The sequence below is a fragment of the Biomphalaria glabrata genome, chromosome 16 (genome assembly GCF_947242115.1).
Source record: "Biomphalaria glabrata chromosome 16, xgBioGlab47.1, whole genome shotgun sequence".
Lineage (NCBI taxonomy): Eukaryota > Metazoa > Mollusca > Gastropoda > Planorbidae > Biomphalaria > Biomphalaria glabrata.
The window spans coordinates 3,294,027-3,321,235 of NC_074726.1; the positions used below are offsets into that span (position 1 = coordinate 3,294,027).

Consider the following 27,209-nt stretch of genomic DNA (forward strand, 5'->3'; position numbering starts at 1 on the left):
AAACTAATTGTTCTATTCGCAAGGAAAATTCCGGTTTTGAAGATAAATGCTATAAAAAGCTTGGCAGGGGGGCAGGGGGGGGGAGCTTCTCCTGGACAACGATGGATTAGCTATTGAGACTCGCCAGACCTAGCTGACCAAGGATGTGGCTAACGTAAAATGCTAGGTCTAGTAGGTCGTCATTAGAAACACTGGTATAATGTAAAACCGTCTCTTAATACACTTTTAGCCTAATTGAGAGAAAAAAAGTTTCATTTATACTAAGTCTGTTTCTAGTTTTTTTTTGTAAATGTATTAGTTAAATATAACAGAATTTAGTTAACTTAGCAATACATTTATTCAAAAATAAAAATTTTTTCGACAATAAATCTAAAACCGTTTGTATAAATGTGTTGAAAATAAGGTAAAGTAATTTCCCTTACTAAATAGACTCCGTATTTGTTACTGTTAATAGTGAATAGTTGTATAAATTGTGTATTTTATGAATAAACTGCCTGTCTATTTGATTTTAAAAATTATTTTTTTTTGCTTTCAGAGACAGAAAGACAAACCACAAAAAACTAATAGCGTCTATTCCTTTTCAGGGGCCGCTGTATTTGTTGTGTGTGCGGGGAAGGAGTCTATTAGTGATAAAACAATTTACGGGCCAAAAGCATATGTGTGTTTCAGGGGGCTGGCGTTATAAAACGGGTCGTTCCAACTGAACTAAAAAGCCAATAAATCAGACATAATACGACAAACATTGTGAAAAGAAAGGGTTGAAGTGTTTTCAAGAGAAACTGATAGATATAGATGAAAAGAAAAAGTGAGCGAGACTTTTTTTTTCATTTGCAACAGATACATTATATAAACGTATTTGACAGGTATTGTTAAAATGTGGTTATTGGAAATGAGGCAATGATTCGGCCATAATAATCAATATCAAACATATATATATATAACCTATATTATAATTTTTTTACAATCTATTTTTTAATATTTCAGGCATTCGATCCTCAATTTCAAGTATAGATCTCGGTATGCAATTTATTTCTCAACAATATATCTTTCTTTTAGTAGTTACTATCCGGGTTTTGTAATATGATTTTTTTTACCACCAATGTTATAGATATTTTATATAGATCTTGAATAAAGTTCAGAAATGGAAAAGAATGTAAATCAAAAATTTAACTTATATTTGCTTTAATATTAAATGTTAAAGTAAAGATTTTATTAATGCTATATTACCCCGCTCCTTGTAGGATAGGAGAGGGGGGGGGGGAAGGGGGGGTATCTGGTAGATGGGTTTTTCAAATGTATTTATAACAAGACAATGAGCGAACTGACTTCGATCACGATGGCTAAGGCCTCTTCACTGCTTAACCTTTTCAATGCAATACGGCAACCACTGTGCCAGGGAGCTGCTTATAAAAATGTGTTTATAGCTATTTATACCTATTTACAATTTTCTCTTTCTCCAAACAAACAAAAAATTAACTAAGGAAACTTATACTTTTTATCTGTCAAATAAAATTTATTTTCGTTTTTCGAGATACTAAAAAAATAATTTACTAATTTTAGTTAATTAACTAATTGGTTATTTTTTTTTATTGATTCTTGTGCTGGTATGTAAAGGAAATAATTATGCAAGATTTCAAGATTGGCAGTGGGAGAAAAGAGATGTACAACAAAAAAAAATAAAGCAAATTTTCGGTAAAGATAATCAGTATAAAGTCCAAAAATAACTCAATTAGCGTAACAGGTGGTGTGTACTGCTATTATACATTTGTGTATGTATTTAGATATATATTGTAAAATTATTTTTTTTTCTTAAATTTATATTTACTATATACAGAGCACCGTGATCTTCTGACCCAGCCAGGCATGTTATTTTATTTTTCAATGTTATATCTTCTTTCCTTTATCACTTTACAAGTTTTGTAATCTGATTTGTTTTTCTAATATCACCATTTTATATATTTTAAAATATATCTTGAATATAGTTTAAAATTGAAAAAAATGAAATAATGGAAATTGTTATTTACAAATAAGAGTTAGAAATAATTCATATTTTTAATTTGATTTTAAGTGCTACAGTAAAAAATATTTTTAGGCTATTTTTATCGCCCTTTGTGTACCTAAAAATAAAATAATTTATTTGTAATGAAATAATAAAAAAAAAAGAATTATTAAAGTCCGTATTGCTTGTATAAAACATCATATGTATATCAATATTCGCTAAAGCTTATACTTAGTAAAAGTATTTGTAGTAAAAATGTTGATGCAATAAAGAGATTTAGAGAATTTTTAAAATGGTTATCGAAAGTAAAAAAAAAAGGAAATTTTCAGTAAAGATAATCAGTACAAAGTCCTAAAATTACTCAATTAGCGTAGCAAGTGGTGTGTACTGCTATTATACATTTGTGTATGTATTTAGATATGTATTATAAAATTATTTTTTTTCTTAAATTTATATTTACTATATACAGAGGACCGTCATCTTTCGTCACGGACGGGTATGTACTGCTATTATACATTTGTGTATGTATTTAGATATGTATTGTAAAATTATTTTTTTTTCTTAAATTTATATTTACTATATACAGAGGACCGTGATATTTTATCGCTGTCCGGCATATTATTTTATTGTTTTTTTTTTTCAATGTTATATCTTTTTTCCTTTATCACTTTACAAGTTTTGTAATCTGATTTGTTTTTCTAATATCACCATTTTATATATTTTAAAATATATCTTGAATAGAGTTTAAAATTGAAAAAAATGAAATAAGGAAATTGTTATTTACAAATAAGAGTTAGAAATAATTCATATTTTTACTTTGATTTTAAGTGCTACAGTAAAAATGTTTTTTAGGCTATATTTACCGCCTATTGTGTACCTAAAAATAAAATTATTTATTTCTAATGAAATAATAAAAAAAAGAATTATTAAAGTCCGTATCTATATTATAAAGTAGAATGTGAGGTGTATGTATGTATGTATGTTACTTATAGACATCAAAACCGCTTGACCAATCTTGATAAAACTAGGCAGGAATGTTCCTTGGGTAGTAAATTAGATCGTAGTGTATGTATTGTAGCCCTAAAACAAACTTAAGACTTTCAAAAAAAATAAAGTTGTCTGACTCTATTACAGCTATAGTATTTTATGGATCTAGGCCATGTCTGCAATGTTGACATGAGAAAAGATAGAAAGGATTTAGACCTAGATCTAATTTTAAGAAATACACTTTGCGCAGATAGTTTTTTACTTTGACACATGAAAATACAAAAGAATATCCATTGATTTTATTATATAATATAATTAACCTTCAATTTTGTGTTTCAAAAGCATTTTTTACATAAATTAGTTCCTTATATCCTTGACTACAGATTTCCTGACGAACATTCTTTCATTAGACAATACCGTAATGAATCGCGTACTAAAAATTAATTCGTTTAATTGTTTACTTTATAATCCCATCCCTAGATCTAAAACTCTAATTCAACTGTAAGATGATAAAACTTCTCTTCGCACAGATAGTTTTATACTTTAACACAAAAACATATTAATTAAAGTCCATTCATTTTATATTTTGATCAAATAAACATTCAAATTTGGTTTTCTAAAGCTACATTCGTTTACGAAAGCTGCGAAGCCGAGTTGAGATAGGCCTAGATCCATAGACATAAATAAATATAGACTGGCCGATTAAAGAGTTTTATGAAGCGAAAATTTGTGACTTGCAATTTTGTGTACTTTATTATACAGCATTTATGAGCAGTATAAATGTTAAGTATTCATATCTATTTCAGCCACACACCTATATATATATATATTGTAAATAAGGAGGCAGTGTAGTTTTGTTTAATCTCTAAGAATGAAGATCATGCAATTTTTCATAATTCGGAAATCCGAATACAATAGATATACATGTTTTCAAGTTAGTTATTGAGTTCACTAACAACTTCAATCCCTCCATTCGTTTCACTTACACCATTTCCAGAACTAGAGTGAACTTCTTAGACATAGAAATAAACGTAACCCAAAATTCTCTGCTTACATCCTGCCATTACAAAGACACTGACAGCCATAGCTATCTTCTATACTCGTCATCCCATCCACCATCCTGTAAAGATTCTATCCCCTACTCCCAACTTCTACTTATCCGCCGCCTTTGCCAAGATGACAATGACTTCACGGAAAAAGCAACTGAAATGCTAGAGTTTTTCTTGCGTCGTGGCTACCCTCAAGCTATTTTAGACAAAGCCTTATCGCGAGTGGAGAATCTTAAAAGAGAACAAGCTTTCAAGAAAAAAACGATATCTAGCAATGATGAGAGGCCCAAATTGATATTAACCTACCACCCTCACAATGTGAAAGCAAAAAACATCTTTCTCAAAAACCTGAACATTCTCCAAGCCGATGAACATACTCGCGACGTCTTTTCATCCCCACCTCTTGTAGTATTCAGGCGAGACCAAAACCTACAAGACATATTAGTACACACTAAACTCCACAACATTTCAAGTGAACCTGGCACTTGGCCATGTAAGCGACGTAATTGTCAGACCTGCAAACACACACTCGCCACCCCCACCGTCACCTGTCCTAAAATGACCATCAAGATCAGTGGCAAATTTAACTGTAATAGTAGAGGAGTCATATATGCTATAATATGCTCAAGGTGTCAGATGGTTTATATTGGAAACACAGGCAGGACCTTAAAAACACGACTCCAAGAACACCTTAGAGACATCCGTAACTTTGCTACTAAGCCCGTCTCTATCCATTTTAATAAAACACATCATAGGGGTACCACCGACCTCCTCGTCACTGCCATACAACAATGCAACGACAAAAACACCCGTCTGCAGATAGAAAACAAACTTATTTACATGTCAGGCACCCTCCAACCTAACGGGATCAACAACCAGCACACTTTTATTTAATACACGATGGACACTAACACTACGGTACCCCCTTTCCCCATTCATCTTTGCCTGACATCTCCGCCCCCTTCCGTTTTCCCGCGCTTTTACACCAGCGTAGCTCATTTCTTTTCTGCCTCGATAGAGAACAACATCGGACAGATAAGTTAACTTAAGACTATTTTGTGTTAATTGTTTTTTATTTTTTGTTTGTTTTGTAGCTGATGAAGGCCTCGTGGCCCAAACGTCCTTTGTTTTACTTGGTCCGGCAGGGTCACATATATGCATGTTTTTCGTATTTTCTATACAGTCGTTTACCCCTGCAGCAGTAAATCTATGTTTTCAAGTTACATGAAGTTACTTCCTTCGGCCAGTCTATATTTATTTATGTCTATGCCTAGATCTATATTCATTCATGAATTGCGTACTAAAAATTATTTCGTTTAATTGTTCACTTTATAATCCCATTCATTTAACAAAGCTATCGCTCTTTTCGTTTTTAATAGATAAGAATGTATCGACTTCGGGTAAACCCATTTTCGCAAAACTAATTTTATTTTCGTAGCGAAAGAGAAATAACGTGAAAGGGTCATTAGCTAACTTTAACATACATCTAAATCCAATCCACTAGATTATTCAAAAGCATTTTTTACATAAATAAGTTCCTGATATCTGTGTGACTACAGATTTCCTGGCGAACATTCTTTCATTAGACATTACCAAATGGTTACACATTAACACATCTCTGTACTGAGTCTATTCCTATGCATAGGTCTAAAACTCTTATTGAACTCTAAGATGATAAAACTTCTTTTCGCAAAGAAAATTTTATGCTTTTACACATAAACATACTAATTATTGTCCATTCATTTCATATTTTAATCAAATTAACAGACAAAATTGTTTTTCTAAAGCATTTTTAATACATTCGTTCGCTGTTCGCTAAAGCTGCGTAACCGTGTTGAGATAGGCCTATATTCATTCACGAAAAAAAAGGTCACGCATGCGCAGCACAGAATGAACTCTATAAAAGCCAATTTTTAACTCTAGATTAGTGTAGATTTAGATCTATGTCTACCTCAAGATCTACGTTATACTTTATACACATGAACATACAAAATTAAGTCTGTTCATGTCAAATTTTAATCAAATATATGTAGGCCTACAAGCATATGTTTTAATTTGAACAAAAAAAATGGATTTAAGCTTATTAGCTATTTTGATTTAATAGCTTCGTTCACATTATTTTTACATTGACACATTCGCTTTACTTATTACATTATTACTTCGTTTAATTGTTTACAAAACACTCTCATTGACTATATCGAAAGTAATGCGCAAATAAAGACCCGCGGGTCGCGGGTAACATATGTCTAGTATATATATATAAGTCTTGTATCTTAGAGTGCTGAAGAAAGAGCCATGTTAATGTGGCTGTAATAACTGTTGATGTTTAATGTAAATTTGATCAAACTGTTTTATAACGGTAATTTCAATACTAATAAACAAATACGGCTGTACGTCTTATTGCGGCTACGCACCTAAACAAGGCCTGGTTGATTTGAGGCAAAAACATTTAAACGTTATTACAAAATGATATCATCAACTTCTTCTGAAACTTTTGCTGCAGTCTACTTACGGTCGCACTGGAAATGTTGGAATATGTGTTTACAATTATTTTTAAAAAAATAAGAACTTGTTTTATATAAATATACATATTTGTATTATTATAATAAAAAAACGGATCAAAACACGAGGGTAGGGCGTTCTAGTTGCATGTATAAAACATCATATGTATCTCAATATTCGCTAAAACTTATACTAAGTAAAAGTATTTGTAGTAGAAATGTTGATGCAATAAAGAGATTTAGAGAATTTTTTTAAAATGACTATCGAAAATAAAAAAATAAAATTTTCGGTAAAGATAATCAGTATAAAGTCCTAAAATAACTCAATTAGCGTAGCAGGTGGTGTGTACTGCTATTAAACATTTGTGTATGTATTTAGATATGTATTGTAAAATTATTTTTTTTTCTTAAATTTATATTTACTATATACAGAGTTCCGTCATCTCCAAACCATGACCGGCATGTCATTTTATTATTATTTTTTTTTTCAATGTTATATCTTTATTTCCTTTATCACTTTACAAGTTTTGTAATCTGATTTGTTTTTCTAATATCACCATTTTATATATTTTAAAATATAACTTGAATAGAGTTTAAAATTGAATAAATGAAATAATGGATATTGTTATTTACAAATAAGAGTTAGAAATAATTCATATTTTAACTTTGATTTTAAGTGCTATAGTAAAATTTTTTCAGGCTATATTTACCGCCCTTTGTGTACCTAAAAATAAAATAATTTATTTCTAATGAAATAATAAAAAAAGAATTATTAAAGTCCGTATTGCATGTATAAAACATCATATGTATCTTAATATTCACTAAAGCTTATACTAAGTACAAGTATTTGTAGTAAAAATGTTGATGCAATAAGTAGATTTAGAGAATTTTTTAAAATGACTATCGAAAGTAACAAAAAAAAAATAAAGGAAATTTTTGGTAAAGATAATCAGTATAAAGTCTTAAAATAACTCAATTAGCGTAGCAGGGGGTGTGTACTGCTATTAAACATTTGTGTATGTATTTAGATATGTATTGTAAAATTATTATTTTTTCTTAAATCTATATTTACTATATGCAGTGGAAGCACCACCACCGATCAATGTGGGTATGTTTTTTTTTCCATGTTATATCTTCTTTCCTTTATCACTTTACAAGTTTTGTAATATGATTTGTTTTTCTAATATCACCATTTTATATATTTTAAAATATATCTTGAATAGAGTTTAAAATTAAAAAAATGAAATAATAGAAATTGTTATTTACAAATAAGAGTTAGAAATAATTCATATTTTTACTTGGATTTTAAGTGCTACAGTAAAAAAAATTTTCAGGCTATATTTACCGCCCTTTGTGTACCTAAAAATAAAATTATTTATTTCTAATGAAAAAATAAAAAAAAGAATTATTAAAGTCCGTATCTATATTATAAAGTAGAATGTGAGGTGTATGTATGTATGTATGTTACTTATAGACATCAAAACCGCTTGACCAATCTTGATAAAACTAGGCAGGAATGTTCCTTGGGTAGTAAATTAGATCGTAGTGTATGTATTGTAGCCCTAAAACAAACTTAAGACTTTCAAAAAAAATAAAGTTGTCCGACTCTATTACAGCTATAGTATTTTATGGATCTAGGCCATGTCTGCAATGTTGACATGAGAAAAGATAGAAAGGATTTAGACCTAGATCTAATTTTAAGAAATACACTTTGCGCAGATAGTTTTTTACTTTGACACATGAAAATACAAAAGAATATCCATTGATTTTATTATATAATATAATTAACCTTCAATTTTGTGTTTCAAAAGCATTTTTTACATAAATTAGTTCCTTATATCCGTGACTACAGATTTCCTGACGAACATTCTTTCATTAGACAATACCGTAATGAATCGCGTACTAAAAATTAATTCGTTTAATTGTTTACTTTATAATCCCATCCCTAGATCTAAAACTCTAATTCAACTCTAAGATGATAAAACTTCTCTTCGCACAGATAGTTTTATACTTTAACACAAAAACATATTAATTAAAGTCCATTCATTTTATATTTTGATCAAATAAACATTCAAATTTGGTTTTCTAAAGCTACATTCGTTTACGAAAGCTGCGAAGCCGAGTTGAGATAGGCCTAGATCCATAGACATAAATAAATATAGACTGGCCGATTAAAGAGTTTTATGAAGCGAAAATTTGTGACTTGCAATTTTGTGTACTTTATTATACAGCATTTATGAGCAGTATAAATGTTAAGTATTCATATCTATTTCAGCCACACACCTATATATATATATTGTAAATAAGGAGGCAGTGTAGTTTTGTTTAATCTCTAAGAATGAAGATCATGCAATTTTTCATAATTCGGAAATCCGAATACAATAGATATACATGTTTTCAAGTTACATGAAGTTACTTCCTTCGGCCAGTCTATATTTATTTATGTCTATGCCTAGATCTATATTCATTCATGAATTGTGTACTAAAAATTATTTCGTTTAATTGTTCACTTTATAATCCCATTCATTTAACAAAGCTATCGCTCTTTTCGTTTTTAATAGATAAGAATGTATCGACTTCGGGTAAACCCATTTTCGCAAAACTAATTTTATTTTCGTAGCGAAAGAGAAATAACGTGAAAGGGTCATTAGCTAACTTTAACATACATCTAAATCCAATCCACTAGATTATTCAAAAGCATTTTTTACATAAATAAGTTCCTGATATCTGTGTGACTACAGATTTCCTGGCGAACATTCTTTCATTAGACATTACCAAATGGTTACACATTAACACATCTCTGTACTGAGTCTATTCCTAGGCATAGGTCTAAAACTCTTATTGAACTCTAAGATGATAAAACTTCTTTTCGCAAAGATAGTTTTATGCTTTTACACATAAACATACTAATTATTGTCCATTCATTTCATATTTTAATCAAATTAACAGACAAAATTGTTTTTCTAAAGCATTTTTAATACATTCGTTCGCTGTTCGCTAAAGCTGCGTAACCGTGTTGAGATAGGCCTATATTCATTCACGAAAAAAAAGGTCACGCATGCGCAGCACAGAATGAACTCTATAAAAGCCAATTTTTAACTCTAGATTAGTGTAGATTTAGATCTATGTCTACCTCAAGATCTACTTTATACTTTATACACATGAACATACAAAATTAAGTCTGTTCATGTCAAATTTTAATCAAATATATGTAGGCCTACAAGCATATGTTTTAATTTGAACAAAAAAATGGATTTAAGCCTATTAGCTATTTTGATTTAATAGCTTCGTTCACACTATTTTTACATTGACACATTCGCTTTACTTATTACATTATTACTTCGTTTAATTGTTTACAAAACACTCTCATTGACTATATCGAAAGTAATGCGCAAATAAAGACCCGCGGGTCGCGGGTAACATATGTCTAGTATATATATATAAGTCTTGTATCTTAGAGTGCTGAAGAAAGAGCCATGTTAATGTGGCTGTAATAACTGTTGATGTTTAATGTAAATTTGATCAAACTGTTTTATAACGGTAATTTCAATACTAATAAACAAATATGGCTGTACGTCTTATTGCGGCTACGCACCTAAACAAGGCCTGGTTGATTTGAGGCAAAAACATTTAAACGTTATTACAAAATGATATCATCAACTTCTTCTGAAACTTTTGCTGCAGTCTACTTACGGTCGCACTGGAAATGTTGGAATATGTGTTTACAATTATTTAAAAAAAAATAAGAATTTGTTTTATATAAATATACATATTTGTATTATTATAATAAAAAAACGGATCAAAACACGAGGGTAGGGCGTTCTAGTTGCATGTATAAAACATCATATGTATCTCAATATTCGCTAAAGCTTATACTAAGTAAAAGTATTTGTAGTAGAAATGTTGATGCAATAAAGAGATTTAGAGAATTTTTTAAAATGACTATCGAAAGTAAGAAAAAAAAATAAAGGAAATTTTTGGTAAAGATAATCAGTATAAAGTCCTAAAATAACTCAATTAGCGTAGCAGGGGGTGTGTACTGCTATTATACATTTGTGTATGTATTTGGATATGTATTTTAAAATTATTTTTTTTTCTTAAATTTATATTTACTATATGCAGAGGACTATGCAATGGATCTGAGGGCGGGTATGTTATTTCTATTTTTTTTTCAATGTTATATCTTCTTTCCTTTATTAATTTACAAGTTTTGTAATCTGATTTGTTTTTCTAATATCACCATTTTATATATTTTAAAATATATCTTGAATAGAGTTTAAAATTGAAAACATGGAATAATGGAAATTGTTATTTACAAATAAAAGTCAGAAAAAATTCATATTTTTACTTTGATTTTAAGTGCTACAGTAAAATATTTTTAGGCTATATTTACGCCCTTTGTGTACCTAAAAATAAAATAATTTATTTGTAATGAAATAATAAAAAAAGAATTATTAATGTCCGTATTGCATGTATAAAACATCATATATATCTTAATATTCGCTAAAGCTTATACTAAGTAAAAGTATTTGTAGTAAAAATGTTGATGCAATAAAGAGATTTAGAGAATTTTTTAAAATGACTATCGAAAGTAAAAAAAAAAGTATTTAAAAAAAAAAGAGGTACTACTCCGCAGTCAAATCTCAATAATGTTGAACTATGGCCCATATTTCATATCAAATAAAAAATATATGGCAAAAAATTGTTTACTAATTTTTTTTTTATTGTAGATATTAGGATATAGGTACATCATTAACTAAGAGAAGGATAGAAAATAATAGGACAGAATCTTTGTTATAAAACTATAAAAGATCCTGCAACTTCATTATTTTATTTCACGACTGGTACTCTCACTTTACTTAATTAAACATATTTTAACTGCTAACTGTTACACACGTACTGTTGCTCGACCTTGCCGATGTGATCCAAAGGAACACATCGCGTTAAATTTTGCACCAATTCAGTTGCAGAACCTGCCTGTGGGATTTTCATAATTTATACTTCCAACGTCTAATGGGCTTCACTCCTGATTTGTCTCCTGTAGCTTTATTACCGCAAGGCAACGGAGGTTTGAAGTCAGAGTACCTTTTTTCTAGACGAATAACCCTACAAGGCTGACGAGCTCCATACGCACGATTCTCCTGGTTTAGTGGTGCCAGGTATTCGCCTTCAACCCTTCAACTGTTAGTAGGAGCGTTTTCACCGTGCTTAGTATCTAAGCCACACGAGCAAGACTTGGTTGTCAGAGGCTACAGATATACTTTCCCTAGTCGCCTTTTCCCAACCTTTACCCAATCTGATATTTTTCCACGTAAATAAATTTGGAACTATAACTCACAATTTATGCTTGAATCCTAAAAAGGCAAAAAAATGTAGAGTACTGGTCCACTTAATTTCTCCTCCCACTTCCGAAATTTTTTGTTTAGAGCTTTGAATTATAGTTCTGTAACAAAACAAAGTTTCAAACATGCCTTTTGAACTAACTGTATCACTTATAAATGATCATTTTTTTTAAATTCTATTTATGGAATTTTTTTTTCGGCGGCAATCCTCAAAGCCTCAATCTAAATATGTGGGGTACCTTATCTTTTCAAGGGAAAAAATCGGTTTTATTTGCAATGTATTAAGGGCCCAAAAATTCATAATAAAATATTTTTTCCAAGTAAACATTATTCAAAAGGTCCTTTTTTAATAGAATGAATAATGTCAGAAGAATACGTTTCTGCAGTAAAAAATGCAAGAAAACGCTTCTCCCCGAACCCCGCTGGAAAAGCTTACAGCGCTCCACCTGATCCCCAAGTTGGCAAGAGAAAAAGCCTAAACATGACTGTTTTCTTTTTTTTTTTTCGCCGAAGGGTTAGAAACACCGCTTATATCTATATATATATCATGGGCGTAGCCAGGATTTTTTTTTCGGAGAGGGGGTTTGGGTTGATTTTTTCTCTCCACCCCCGCCCCCTCGCCCCTCCCCCGAAAAAAATATATTTATTTGTATGTATGTGTGTGTGTGTGAACATAATCTTTATAACATTCTGTCCCTTCATTTTTTAGGAAGACGTTTATTGTGCCCTAGAATTTCTTTCTGGAGTTAGTGAAAAAATTATTGACTCCCCGCCATTGCTAGCAAGGGGGTCTGGAGCTCCCCCAGCACGGGGCGGAGCTCCGCCGCCAAGCACTATTTCTGATACTGAAAGCCAACAAAATGCATATTCTGAGGTATCTACAGTGCATTTTCCTGCTATTAAAAAGTTTTATTTCAAAAACCTAATGTGCTTACTGACTTAGACCCAAATGCGCCGTTCGGCGCATTTGCTGGCAAGATGTTTTCATAAAAATCTGTCATTGGGAATGTCTGAAGCCTGAGGACCTCCATGAATGTGTGGCGTCAAGTTGTACTTAATAGGATTGTCATCGCAACTCTTATTAGGCGTAATTCATTTTGTCGGAGAACATGTCCCGCAACCTCATGCGACACTCTGTCACATCCTAACTAAGGGGTCGACTCCCAGTTCGGCATAGGATTTCCTTGATTTAGACCCGATCTCTACAACTGACTCCTAAAATATGTTTTAGCCATATTTGTTGAGGCACACTTAGTGTTTTTCAATTTCGCAGATGACTATTTACCGCACTCTATTATTGGAGCCCCGACACTGGTAGAAATGTGTAACCTCTCTTGACAATGCTCTTGGAATTAGGTGACTGTAGTTTGCTTTAGATTTTATATCGAAAATGGAAGTTTTATCGTCAAAATCACCTTTTGGTTTACTACACTCAAAGAATTTTAGTGTCTAATTTACTTTTTTTTATATTGAAGAGGTAGTTTTTTTTTAGCATCAGACTCCTGTGAATGGGGGTTTAAACTCAAAGCCCCTTTTGGCTACGCTCATAGCATTTTGAGTGCGTAATTTTCTTTTTTTATATTGAAGAGGTAATTTTTTGCTTTATATCCCGCTGGCGGGGGTTTGAACTCAAAACCCCTTTGGCTACGCTCATAGATTTTATAATGTGTAATTTGCTTTTTTTTAATATTGAAAAGGTATTTTTTGTTTTCAACCCCCACTGGAGCGGGGTTAAAACTGAAAACCCCTTTATGGCTACGCTCATAGAAGTTTGAGTGCGTAATTTGCTTTTTTTTAATATTCAAGAGATATTTTTTAGCATCAAATTTCGCTGAAGAAGGGTTTAAACTCAAAACCTCTTTTGGCTATGCTCATAACATTTTGAGTGCGTAAATTATTTTTTTTATATTGAAGAGGTATATTTTAGCTTCAAACCCAACTGGCGGGGGGTTTAAACTCTACACCTCGTTTGGCTACATTCATAGAATTTTGAGTGCGTAATTTCTTTTTTTTTATAATGAAGAGGGGGTTTGTAAATTTTGGAGGGGGTTTTAAAATCAAAATCTTCCTTAACTGTGTTCTTTGAATCTGGGGATTGTCGTTTGCATTTTTTTTGTTTTGTTTCATAGAAGAGGGGGATTTAACTGCAAAACCCCTTGGTAGGGAGTTTTAAACTCAAAATCCCCCATGGCTGCGCTGGGGCAAGTGATGGTTTAGTATTAATTAGTATTAAAATCTCACCTAAAATAAACAAAATCAAAGCGAAAAATCAGTCACTTAAATTCCGACATCCCGCCCGCATGGGGGGTGGGGGTGATTTCATTTCGAGGGGGGTGGCCTGGGTTCACTTGCTACGCCCATGTAGAAAAGTAAAAAGGATAAAAACGAAAAAAAAAGAAACTTTGTGATACAAACCGACTTGCTGAAAATGAGAATAAATATAGGACAATCAAGGTTCTCTACAGTCTTAAATGTATCTAATATCTTAGTTTCGATCTCTTCTGAAATTATTTTATTGAACCTGAAATCCTTTTATAAAAGAAACTAATTTGTTCTATTCGCAAGGAAAATTCCGGTTTTGAAGATAAATGCTATAAATAGCTTGGCCGTGGGGGGGGGGGGGGCTTCTCCTGGACAACGCTGGATTAGCTATTGAGACATAATACAACAAACATGGTGAAAAGAAAGGGTGGAAGTGTTTTCAAGAGAAACTGATAGATATAGATGAAAAGAAAAAGTGAGCGAGACTTTTTTTTTCATTTGCAACAGATACATTATATAAACGTATTTGACAGGTATTGTTGAAATGTGGTTATTGGAAATGTGGAAATGATTCGGCCATAATAATCAATATAAAAACTGGAAACACGTATATATATATATATTACAATCTTTTTGAATATTTCAGGCTTTCAATCCTCATTTCGAAGTACACATCTCTTTATGCAAATTTATTTCTCAATAATATATCTTTCTTTTAGTAGTTACTATCCAGGTTTTGAAATATGAATTCTTTTTGTCAATTACCACCAATGTTATAGACATTTTATATAGATCTTGAATAAAGTTAAATAATAGAAAAATGTAAATTACAAATTAGCTTATATTTGCTTTTATATCAAATGTTACAGTAAAGATTTTGTTAATGCTATATTACCCCGCTCCTTGTAGGATGGGCCATAAAATGATTTGGTTTTAATTCTTTAACAATATAGAATTTTTACAGGATAAAAAGGGGGTGTCAGAGAGAAATAGAGATAGAGAAGGAAAGTAAAAACAGTGAGCCGTTTCATTTCATTGCAACGAATACAATATTTCACGTTTATTGGAATTAACAAAAGTAAAATGAAAAAAATACTCTAAAAAACAACAAGAAAGCTTTTAACTAGTGTAGTAGTATCAATTAGTTTAGATCAGTCATGCAATTAAATTTGTACTAAATCTAGACTTACAATAAGAAATATGTGCCATTATAAATATTTTTACAAATTGCTTTTAGCTTTCTCAATACGCTATGATTCTATCACTTCTCTGGACTAGTTGAACATGGTTAGTTGGGGGTGGAAGGGGGGTATGTGGGTGATAGGCTTTTACAATGTATTTATAACAAGACAATGAGCGAACTTGTTTCGATCAAGATGGCTAAGGCCTCCTCACTGCTTAACCTTTTCAATGCAATACGGTAACCACTGTGCCAGGGAGCTGCTTATAAAAATTTGTTTATAGCTATTTATAGTTATTTACAAACTTCTCTTTCTCCAAACAAACAAAAATTACTTATAGTTTATTAACTAAATGGTTAATTTATTTTATTGATTCTTGTGCTGGTATCTCTGCCTGTGGTCCCTTCTGGGGAATAGGCCACCAACCAGCTTCCTCCAGGCATCTCGGTTCTGGGCGAGTCTCTCCAACTGTCCCCACGTCTTGCTCATCTACTTGGCATGTGCTTCCAAATCGCGGCACCTTGTATTCCTGGGCCGTCCCCTCTTCATCTTTTTTTGGGAGTTCCATGTTAGGGCTTGCCTTGTTATGTTGGATGCAGGCTTGCCAAGGGTGTGACTTATCCATCTCCAGCGTCTCTGAAAGATATCTACTTAATGCGCTGCTGCTTTGTTCTTTGCCACAGATCGTCATTCCAGATCTTGTCTGACCAGCGGATCATAATAATCTTCATCAGGCCGGTTTTGATGAATACCTGGATTTTTTTCATGTTGGTGATTGTGGTTCTCCAGGTCTCTGCTCCATAAAGTAGTATCGGTTTAACAACAGTGTTAAAGAGCCTTATCTTGGTGGTGGTGCTTATTTCCCTATATCCCCAGGTGTTCTTCAGGCTGCTCGAGCTTTACCAAAGCGGGTTCTGACATCTGCATCTGTTCCTCCATGGTGGTCTAGGATACTGCCGAGATAGGTGAAGCTTTCCACCTCTATCAGCGCTTCACCTCGGACTGTAATGGGTGTATTGTTGGATGCATTTATATTGTTTATGGTTTTATTTTGCTGATATGTAAAGGAAATAACTATGCAAAATTCAGCTTGATTTGAGATTGGCAGTAAAATAAAACGTATAAACTTTTTGCCAGACAGACGTATAGACATAATGATTTGATATAAGATTTGTAAAAAAAAAGCAAAGTATTTTTCGGCCTAAATAATCAGTATATGGTCCGAAAATAACTCAATTGGCGTAGCCGGTAGTGTTTAATGCTATTATACTACGTGGGTATGTCTTTATATATATAAATAATTATTCCGTATGTGATTTTTTTTTATTAATTTAAATTAGGAGAGATAGTGACACCTTTGAGACAAGGTGGAGCGGGTATGTAAATTTATTTTTTAATGTCATATCTTTCTTTCAGTAATTACTGCTCAGGTTTTGTAATATGTTTTTTTCTATTATTATCATTGTTATAGATTTTAAAATACATGTTGAATATAGTATAACATAGAAAACCTAAAATTTTGTTCACAAATAAGATTTATAAATAAGCGTATTTTTTGCTTTAATTAAAAATGTTACAGTTACATTTTATTTTAGGCTATAATTTCTCTTTGTGAACTAACAATAATATTATTTAGTTGTAATTAATTAACAAATAGAATCATTACAAACTGCGCTGTATGTATAAAGACATTATTATAGACTGCGCTGTAGGTATAAAACCATTATTACAGACTGTGCTGTTTGTATACACATATTATTTCTATTTCTATAATCACTAAAGCTTAAACTAAATACAAGTTTTTGTAGTAAAAAAGGTGATGCAACGGGGAGATTTAGATGGTAATATACATTACATGCGAAATAAAGTCTATTGATCACCCTTTTTCCATATCAAATTGGTTAATTTTTAATCTGGGAGAAATATCGTTTTCAATTATCTAAGGGGATGAAAAGATATATAGTTAACTGTATTTGTGAATAATGAAGAATTAATTTACTTTATTAATATCAAACAAATTGACAGGGTGACGTGGGCTCAAAACTATTTTTACATGCTAGTTATTTTGCTAACTTTATAATGACTATTTATCGTTTTTATTAAACTATACTTTCTTATTTAAATAAACTTTTTTTTGTTATGTCTATGGTTTTGTCATTTAATAAATGTCATAAGCAATGGGATTTTTAAAAACTATCACACTCATTATAAATTTATAAATCAATTAATGAACTAACTCCAGGAGGAACCTATTCTAGGGTATAATAAACGTCTTCCGAAAGAATGATGAGTCAGATTAATTTTATAGACACATAAAAACAAATTTATCTATCTATCTATCTATCTATCTATCTATCATCTATCTATCTATCTATCTATTTTATCTATCTATCTATCTATCTATCATCTATCTATCATCTATCTATCTATCATCTATCTATCATCTATCTATCTATCTATCTATCAATCTATCTCTCTATCTCTCATCTATCTATCATCTATCTATCTATCTATCATCTATCTATCTATCATCTATCTATCTATCATCTATCTGTCTATCTATCTATCTATCTATCTATCATCTATCTATCTATCTATCATCTATCATCTATCTATCTATCTATCTATCTATCATCTATCTATCTATCTATCTATCTATCAATCTATCTATCTATCTATCTATCTATCATCTATCTATCTATCTATCATCTATCTATCTATCATCTATCTATCTATCATCTATCTATCTATCATCTATCTATCTATCTATCATCTATCTATCATCTATCTATCTATCATCTATCTATCTATCATCTATCAATCTATCATCTATCTATCTATCATCTATCTATCTATCATCTATCTATCATCTATCTATCTATCATCTATCTATCTATCATCTATCATCTATCTATCTATCATCTATCTATCTATCAATCTTTCTATCTATCTATCTATATTTATCTAGATATAATATATATATATGTATATATATGTATATATATATATATATATATATATATATATATATATATATAGATAGATAGATAGATAGATAGATAGATATAGATATATTTAGATATATATAGATATATAGATATGTATAGCGGGGGGGGGGGGGAGAGAAAATCCCCCCCCCCGAAAAAAATCCTGGCTACGCTCATGTATATATATATATATATATATATATATATATTAAGACGTTAGTGATAAGATTTAAGTCAAAACTTTTCAATGTGACTTCATTAACGCGATTCTAGAGCTTACTACCTTATTCCATCCTTCATTCTATTGATTTCCAATATCTTTTCTTTTATAATAAAGACTTTACTTAAAAAAAAATTTGATTACGTCCTACGCGTCATGCATTTAGTCATGCATATTAACCAATGACCTAAATTCTGCCATGCCACTGGTTTTCCTGGCTAGCTCAGGCAACCCATTCCATACTCTAATAGCACTAGGGAAGAAGGAGTATTTGTACGAAGACGTTCTAGTGACTTTAATGTAATCAATTTTAAATTATTGAATATTTTTTTAAAATAAAGATATTTAAATGTTCAATGATCTATATACTCCTCAATCGAATCCAGAATGATGTCACTGAATATTCTATTAACATTCCTTGAAAATTTTGTTGTGTAAACTGTATCAATCCTTCTCGCTTTTGAATTGGAGATGTCAATACACTTTTAATACTAAATGACAAAATAGTCCTTTGCTTTCCAACGTCACTACAAGACGTCCAGAACGGATAATACTAATAAGAAACACACCAATCTCGAATCACTCAGTGGTTACAGCTAAAATAAAAAAAAGTTTAATCATGTTTTTGTTTCTACATTGTTTACACCCTCTAAGTTAATAAGATAAAAAGTATAAAGGATGAAAACGAAAAAAAACAACAACCTCGAGACACGATTCATGGGGAATAAAGGATTATAACAGTATTACTTGCATAGCATGAAATACCAAAAGTGGTACGAGTACTACAGTTTGAGAAGCTTTGCGATACAAGTCGACTTGCTGACAAGGAGAATAAGCTCTACAGTCTTGAATGTAGTTCATACTTTAGTATGGAGCTCTTCTTAAATTCATTTTATTGAACCTGCTATCGTTTTATAGGGGAACTTGTTTGTTCTATTTGCAAGAAAAACCAGATTCTGATTAAAGAGTATAAAGGATGAAAACCGGTTTAGGTTTAGCTGAGCTAGACAGGTCAGTTGGTAGATGGTAGACTTAGAGAGACAAGTCGCATAATTTTCAGTTGTACAATTAATATATTTGTTTGAATCTATTTGATAACGAGCTCGGAAGAAGATATTCAATTAGTACAGTTTCATTAGTACATTTTGTATATTGTGAAGTAATTAATAGTTCCTGAATTAAAGTTTTGTATTTTTGAATTAAAGGATCTTTATTATTTCAATTTCCAAAGATATTTAGATCTAGAGTCTATATCTATATAATACTCCCCGGCATCATAGAACCACAGTGTGACACTAATCAATTTTAAATAAGTAAAGAATTTATAAAAACAAATATCTGAAAAAGAGCTCACAGCTCAGCAGCATTAAAGCTGGCTAGAAGAAGAAGATAAAAACAAATAAAGGTGTTAAAATGTTCAATAAATGATCTATAAGCTCCTCAATCGAATCTAGAATGATGCCACTAAATATTTATTTAACATTCTTGGAAATGTTATCTGTAAACTGTATCAATTGTTCTTGCTTTTGAATGGAAGATGTAATAAAACTTTTAATACTAAATGGCGATATAATCATTTGCCTTCCAACGTCACTACCCGACGTCAAGAATAGAAAATTCTGATTAGAAATACACCAAACTCGAATCACTCAGGAGTTATACCTAAAATAAAAAAAGTTTAACCATGCTTTCGTTTCTAGATTTATATATCCTCTAAATAAAAATTAAGATAAAAAAGTATAAAGGGTGTGATGTTGCTAGTTCAGGCTGTCTTGAAGTCAACCAATTACTCTGCAATCGTTTGGGTGTAATTGTTCGGGTGTATTACGTGCAGTTGAACAACAATCCATACAGAACAGAACAACATCGATTGTAACAAGTGAAGAGATGTAGTCAACGATGATGGACAAGTTCACATAAATTTATTCTGATAAAAGGCCACAGTAGAAGTCTCTGTCACTAAACACGTCGTTACCCTGGAGTGTTCTATCGCTAACTGATTTTCCGGTCTCTAACCCAACATATCCCAAACGTCACTAGTCCCGTTCAATACTTCTGACAGCGGGCAAACTGTCCTTCTCGAAACTGACGAGGTAAAACTTGATACTCGATGTGGCTCCTATGACGAAGAAAAAATATGTCCAACAGGTTCACTAACGATCTCTCACCCGTTATGAACGAACGGTTTCTCTGGTTGTAGGTCGATTCAGCCTATGAAGATCAGGCTTTGATAATATACTGGTTAAGTAGACCAGACGTTGCGATGATTACTGTCCTGACGAAGGTCACCCTGAGTTAACGGCTCGTTGAACGTGCGATCAAACAGGCGACGACTGCATGTAGATCTAGAAAAAAGTCACTCTGTGATGATGCTGTGTTCAGCCGTACTCCGATGAAATCTTATATCTTCGAGTGCACGACCCTCACCTGAGTAAACGTTCAGCTTCGATGTCCGGTTCGAGGTTCGGTTAATCCGGGCGTCGGGGGTCGCCACTGTGATGTTGCTAGTTCAGGCTGTCTTGAAGTCAACCAATTACTCTGCAATCGTTTGGGTGTAATTGTTCGGGTGTATTACGTGCAGTTGAACAACAATCCATACAGAACAGAACAACATCGATTGTAACAAGTGAAGAGATGTAGTCAAAGATGATGGACAAGTTCACATAAATTTATTCTGATAAAAGGCCACAGTAGAAGTCTCTGTCACTAAACACGTCGTTACCCTGGAGTGTTCTATCGCTAACTGATTTTCCGGTCTCTAACCCAACATATCCCAAACGTCACTAGTCCCGTTCAATATGCGTCTTCTATGGTGCGTCGCTAAATAACTAACCTATATAAATAAGGTGTCTAACAAGGGTGAAATATATAGTCATATATTATTTATAAATTATATTATTAACTTCAATATTGCAGATCATACAGAGTATATCTATGGCAGGGGCAGAGGTATGTAATTTACTTATGAATGTATCTACATATTTAATAATATAATATTTATAAATTTTTATAATTATAATAGTCTAATTTGTGATTAAGAGTAACAATTTTAATTTGGCGGTTTTTACTTTTTAATTGCAAATGCAATAGTAAAGATTTTTATTAAGGCTACGTTACCTCCCTTGTAGGTTAGACTATAAAATGTTTAAATTCTATAACAAAAAAAAAATTATTGCTGGGTGAAAACAAAATTTAAAAAAGGGAGAGCTAAAGAATTAAAGAAAAAGACAGCGAGACATTTCATTTTATCTCAACAAATACAATATTTCATTGACTTTAAAGTACTTTAGAATATGTATGTGTATAGATATAGATATATACATAGAGAGATAGGTAGATATAGTCATATATTATTATAATTATTATTATTAACCTTAATATTGCAGATAGTGCGGAGTATCGCTACTACAGAGACAGAGGTATGTCATTTATTTTTATCGTAATATCTTCTACTTGACCAGGTTTTGTGATACGATAATTGTTTTGTCAATTATCACCATCGATATTTAAAATTTATATTGCATATATACAAAAATTAGAAAATAAAATGTAAATTTGTATTTAAGGATAAAAGTTATAAACTCGCTTTTTTCCCCTTTTTATTTTAAAATATTGCAGAATAGATTTAATTAAGGTTATGCTACCTTCCCTTTTAGGTTTCACTATAAAATGTTTAAATTGCATAACAAAAAAAATAATTATTGTAGAGTTAAAATATATTAAAAAAATGGAAAGGGAGGTTAGAGAGAGAAACTGAGAGAGAAGGAAAGAAAAAGACAGCAAGCGTATAATTTCATCTTAAACACAATATTTCACGGACTTCTATCAATGGCAGGCCCGTCCATTCTTTTATTGTCCTCCCCCTCTGTCTGCCTCCCCTTCTTTTTCCTGGTACTGTTCACTGAAGGAATGTCTTTGCGAAACCTGTAGATCTTGTAATGTGGCCGTAGATTTTAAACTTTTTTTTTTTTACAAAATTAATTAAAATCACAACATTTCTTCAATTATTTGTTAACGTGTGGTTAATTTTATACAATGGTAATGGTATGTTTTAATTTTATAAGATATTTAAATAAAATTTTTCTTTTCTGTTTAGTAAAAGAACGAAAAGTTAAAATAGAAAAACTAAGACAAGAAAACAAAGAATTACAAGATACAATGGGTTTGTATACATATACAAAATTTAGCTTTGCATTTGTTTTTTAATTTTATACTACATGTACTATGCCTTTTTTGTTCAGTTTTCTGCCTGCCTGCTTGTGTCTACCTACCTGCGTCTTCCCGCCTGCCTGCCTGTCTGTAAGTCAGCCTGCCTATCTATCTATCTAAATTTATCGAGCTATCTATTCATCCGATTCTATCCAATTCCAATCCATACATCCATTAATTTATATATATAAATGAATATTGTTCACTAAGAATGTATGCTGTGTTTCATTAAACAATGCAAATTGTTAAAACAGAAGATACTGTCAGTTTAAAACTTTTATTAAGATTGTCATTTTAGCACTCGTGTTTATGTTTGTAATGTTATCACAGAGCCTTGAGCCTACATTAGCAGCACTCATTAAATAAAATTATTATTATTTGTATCATCTTCGAAATTCTTTGCTACCCTTATCATCTACGTACCTCCTTGCTACCTTATCTTTGTACCTCCTTACTACCTTATCTTTGTACCTCCTTGCTACCCTTATTTTTTACCTCCATGCTACCTTATCTTTGTACCTCCATGCTACCCTTATATTTATAACTCCTTGCTACCCTTATCATCTACATACCTCCTTGCTACCCTTATCATCTACGTACCTCACAGCGCCTTGATCCTACATTAACAGCATTCATTAAATAAAATTATTATTATTTTTATCATCTTCGAACTTCTTTGCTACCCTTATCATCTACGTACCTCCTTGCTACCCTTATCTTTGTACCTCCTTGCTACCCTTATCTTTGTACCTCCTTACTACCCTTATCCTCTACGCAGCTCCTAGCTACCCTTATCTTTGTACCTCCTTGCCACCCTTATCTTCTACGTACCTCATTGCTACCCTTTTCTTTGTACCTCCTTGCTACCCTTATCTTTGTACCTCCTTGCTACCCTTATCTTTGTACCTCCTTGCTACCCTTATCATCTACGCAGCTCCTTGCTACCCTTATCATCTACGTATCTTCTTGCTACCCTATCTTTGTACCTCCTTGCTACCCTTATCATCTATGTACCTCCTAGCTACCCTTATCATCTACGTACCTCCTTGCTACCCTTATCTTTGTACCTCCTTGCTACCCTTATCTTTGTACCTCCTTGCTACCCTTATCCTCTAAGCAGCTCCTTGCTACCCTTATCTTTGTACCTCCTTGCTACCATTATCATCTACGCAGCTCCTTGCTACCCTTATCATCTACGTACTTGCTACCATTATCTTTGTACCTGCTTGCTACCCTTATCATCTACACAACTCCTTGCTACCCTTATCTTTGTACCTCCTTGCTACCCTTATCATCTACGCAGCTTCTTGCTACTCCTTTCTTTGTACCTCCTGCTATTCTTATCTTTGTACCTCCTTGCTACTCCTATCTTTGTACCTCCTTTGTATTCTTATCTTTGTACCTCCTTGCTACTCTTATCTTTGTACCTCCTTGCTACCCTTATCTTTGTACCTCCCTGCTACCCTTATCATCTACGCAGCTCCTTGCTACCCTTATTTTTGTACCTCCTTGCTACCCTTATCATCTACGCAGCTCCTAGCTACCTTTATCATCTCTGTACATCCCAGCTACCCTTGTGCATCAATAAACTCGTACCAACATGAAAAAGATCACAAACTCTTTGTGTATTACAAGCAATTGAAGCACGCACTTGTCAAGCTATTTTAAAAAATCCGATTTGACCCAATGTGCCTCAATAACTATACATTTTTTAGCTTGGTGACCCCTTTTTACTAGTCACTACAATGCGGCGTTTTAATGTAAAATTCTTTCTTGTTTAGGTCAACTTTCGATATTAGAAACTTCTTAAATAAACTCAATAACCTTTGAACAAAGTATCAGTGTTGTCAAAGTGTAAATAATTTAATTGTGTGTCTGTATTTTATAGGTTAAAAAAAAATAGGTTAAAAAAATAGGTTAAAAAAATGTGGCAATAATACAGAGATTCCTTTGCCAATAAAGCAACATGTTTTAGATGTAAATCCTATGATTTACACAGTCCTCGACAACAAAAAATGGCATTTATGGACCCTTCGGTGTTTCAATGGTACAAAGAAAGCGTCAAATCTAAAATAATGTAAATCGTTAACTACGTGGATGAAAGAGTAAAGTTCCCATTTCAGACCTTGCGTTCCACAGGTCAGATGAGGTAAAGGTCATCTGTTTTTGTGGCCAACGGTTAACGAGTATTTCATGTGGCCAGCACAACGACCAGCTTTTTAACATCCTCCAACAAATGCAGGTACACGTAACAGTTGGTGGGTTTCAGGGAAACCTTTAAAACCCCAAAATAAAAAATGTCAGCGAGATTTGAGCCCGTGCTCTCTGACTAATTATATTAAATATGGTTATTTTAGTATGTTTTCAAATTTTCGTTAATTAGGCTTAAATTTCATTAACTCGTAATGTTTGCTTTATACATTTTTCAGTTATAAATTTTTAAAAAGTTGGAGAAGCAAAAATTGCTACTTAACTGACTTGCTATTGTACATAGGTTTTCATAGTATTTAAAATTCAGTAATTTTACATTTATAAAATGTGAGGTTTAATATGTATAGCATTTATTAGAAAATAAAAAGTAATTTCTAAAATCTTAAACATTTATTTCTTATAATCTCAAAAAATCTTAGCTTCAAAAAATGAAATTCTGTAAATGGTTTTTACATTTATTTTGTATTATTTTTTTCCTTATTAGAACGTCAAAAATCAAGCAGACGAGATCTCCCAGAACCTAAAGATGTCTCAAGTATTAATCTAAATGCATCAAGCCAACAGAAATTAATTCCTGTGAAAGATTTTTTATTGACACATCTTCCCCCATGCTATCAGCATGTTGAGATGTTGAGCTTAATCAGGTCCTTGGTTGATATCACTGTCAAAATTGAAGTGAATGGCGTGGGTCGGGAGAGAAAACAGTTTTGGGATGGAGTTCAGACATCAGTACTGACTTCAAAGTCTTTGGATACAATGGACGTGCCAGGAAGTGCTGAAGGTAATCCAAAAAATGCTTCAACTAGGAAAACAGAAAATACTTTCCATGAATTTTCTATATTACATAGTAAAGGGGATGTAAAAGATTTTACAGGGACGTCTGATGGCATTCGTTTATCTGATGTTGTGTTGGGAAGTGGTAAAGTCGATGACGTGTTTATTCGTACAGACGGCCCATGTCCATGTCATAAGAAATGTCAAGAATGGGGAGAAATACGAGTGCTGACGTCTGCTCAGTTAATGTACGACGACGATGACGCCAAACATTTCGTCTGCACATTTTTTTATGACGACGACGATAAACGAATGGACCAACAGAAATCTGCTCGAGGTGACAGAATAGTCCTGAGAGATTTAAAGAAAGATGTCTGTATGTTTCTCTGTGTGACTTGTGATGTAGAGCTTGTAAGAACACTTGAAGGAATGTTGGACAAGTTTGAACAAAGTTGGGAAAACGCTTTTGACAAATACGCCAACACTGTGAAGTGGGAAAATGAAAAATTGACAGTCATAGTGTCTCATCCTAACGGATTAAGAAAACACATTTCCCTTGGTAAATCTTTGACTCCAAATGTGGAGAGCTCTGACAAAAGACTACAATATGAAACTCCAACGTGTAAGGGAAGTACAGGAGCTTATGTACTGATACCAGACTTTGACGTTCATGATGACGTTTAATCTTTGCTCTTGCGTTTGCGATGGATGTTAACTATTTCCCTCCTAATTGACGATGCCAACGTTGATTTCACCTTATTAAACTAAATTGTTTTTTCCATTCATAAATTTTAACTCGTGTTGTGTAAAAAAAAAGCATGCATTCTTCTACAATTCGGTACCAAATATAACTTTCAGATAACAAACAAAAAAAGTTATTCAAGTTTAATCGGAACAGGATGGCGAAATACAAATCAGCGAAATGAATAATACTATCGGAACGAGGAGAATAATGACGGAGAGAAAGAGTTAATATAAAATATACTAAATTGAATATAATGAACATAAAAGATAACATATATACGGTATGTATAATACATTTAATTCATTTTTTAGACTTGAATAATTTTCTAAATACTTTTTTCTGAAACTTAATCTTAGTAACTTTTATATGGGCATTTTTATCTGTCTACAATTTTTAGGACATTTAAAAAAATGATAATCATGACCGCCTGGCCTAAACTTCCGGCCGAACGTGCTTCCATAAATTTGATCTGAGAGAGGCTATTATAAAAAAAAATAAAAAAATAAGTATATCTTACCTTTAAATTTGAACGTATTTAACAATTATTATTTTCAACAAAGTCATTTTACTTCTAATCGAATGATGCTAGAAAAATGTAATAGACTTACATTAAGGAAACCCAACTGTACCAAAACGTCTGCTTTGTTATTAACAACATCGTAACATAGTTGACCTACACTTATTTTATTTATTTCTTATTAACAACATCATAACATAGTTGACCTAACTGTATTTATTTCTT

The 27,209-nt window shown here is 32.1% G+C and overlaps 1 protein-coding gene across 2 annotated transcripts; it reads left to right on the forward strand.

Moving 5' to 3' along the window:
- Positions 1–561: 561 nt before the first annotated feature.
- On the forward strand, positions 562–27,161 carry LOC129923440 (uncharacterized). 2 transcript variants are annotated; one of them, XM_056014347.1, is made up of 8 exons: positions 562–1,017; positions 2,469–2,495; positions 10,659–10,685; positions 16,662–16,697; positions 21,445–21,477; positions 21,915–21,947; positions 22,625–22,690; positions 25,433–27,161. In XM_056014347.1, exons 3-8 carry the CDS (start codon positions 10,670–10,672, stop codon positions 26,404–26,406), a joined length of 1,158 nt encoding a protein of 385 aa, XP_055870322.1. In that variant the 5' UTR covers positions 562–1,017; positions 2,469–2,495; positions 10,659–10,669; the 3' UTR covers positions 26,407–27,161. The 2 variants fall into 2 exon arrangements, with proteins under 2 accessions (XP_055870322.1, XP_055870323.1); XM_056014348.1 differs by lacking the exon at positions 16,662–16,697 and having other exon boundaries at positions 563–1,017.
- Positions 27,162–27,209: the final 48 nt, after the last annotated feature.

Bases quoted from the DNA above. Each gene is read 5' to 3' on its own strand.
- LOC129923440 (XM_056014347.1), top strand. The intron at 16,698-21,444 runs GTATGTAAATTT...TCAATATTGCAG, and splicing joins TTTGAGACAAGGTGGAGCGG to ATCATACAGAGTATATCTAT. The intron at 21,478-21,914 runs GTATGTAATTTA...TTAATATTGCAG, and splicing joins TATCTATGGCAGGGGCAGAG to ATAGTGCGGAGTATCGCTAC.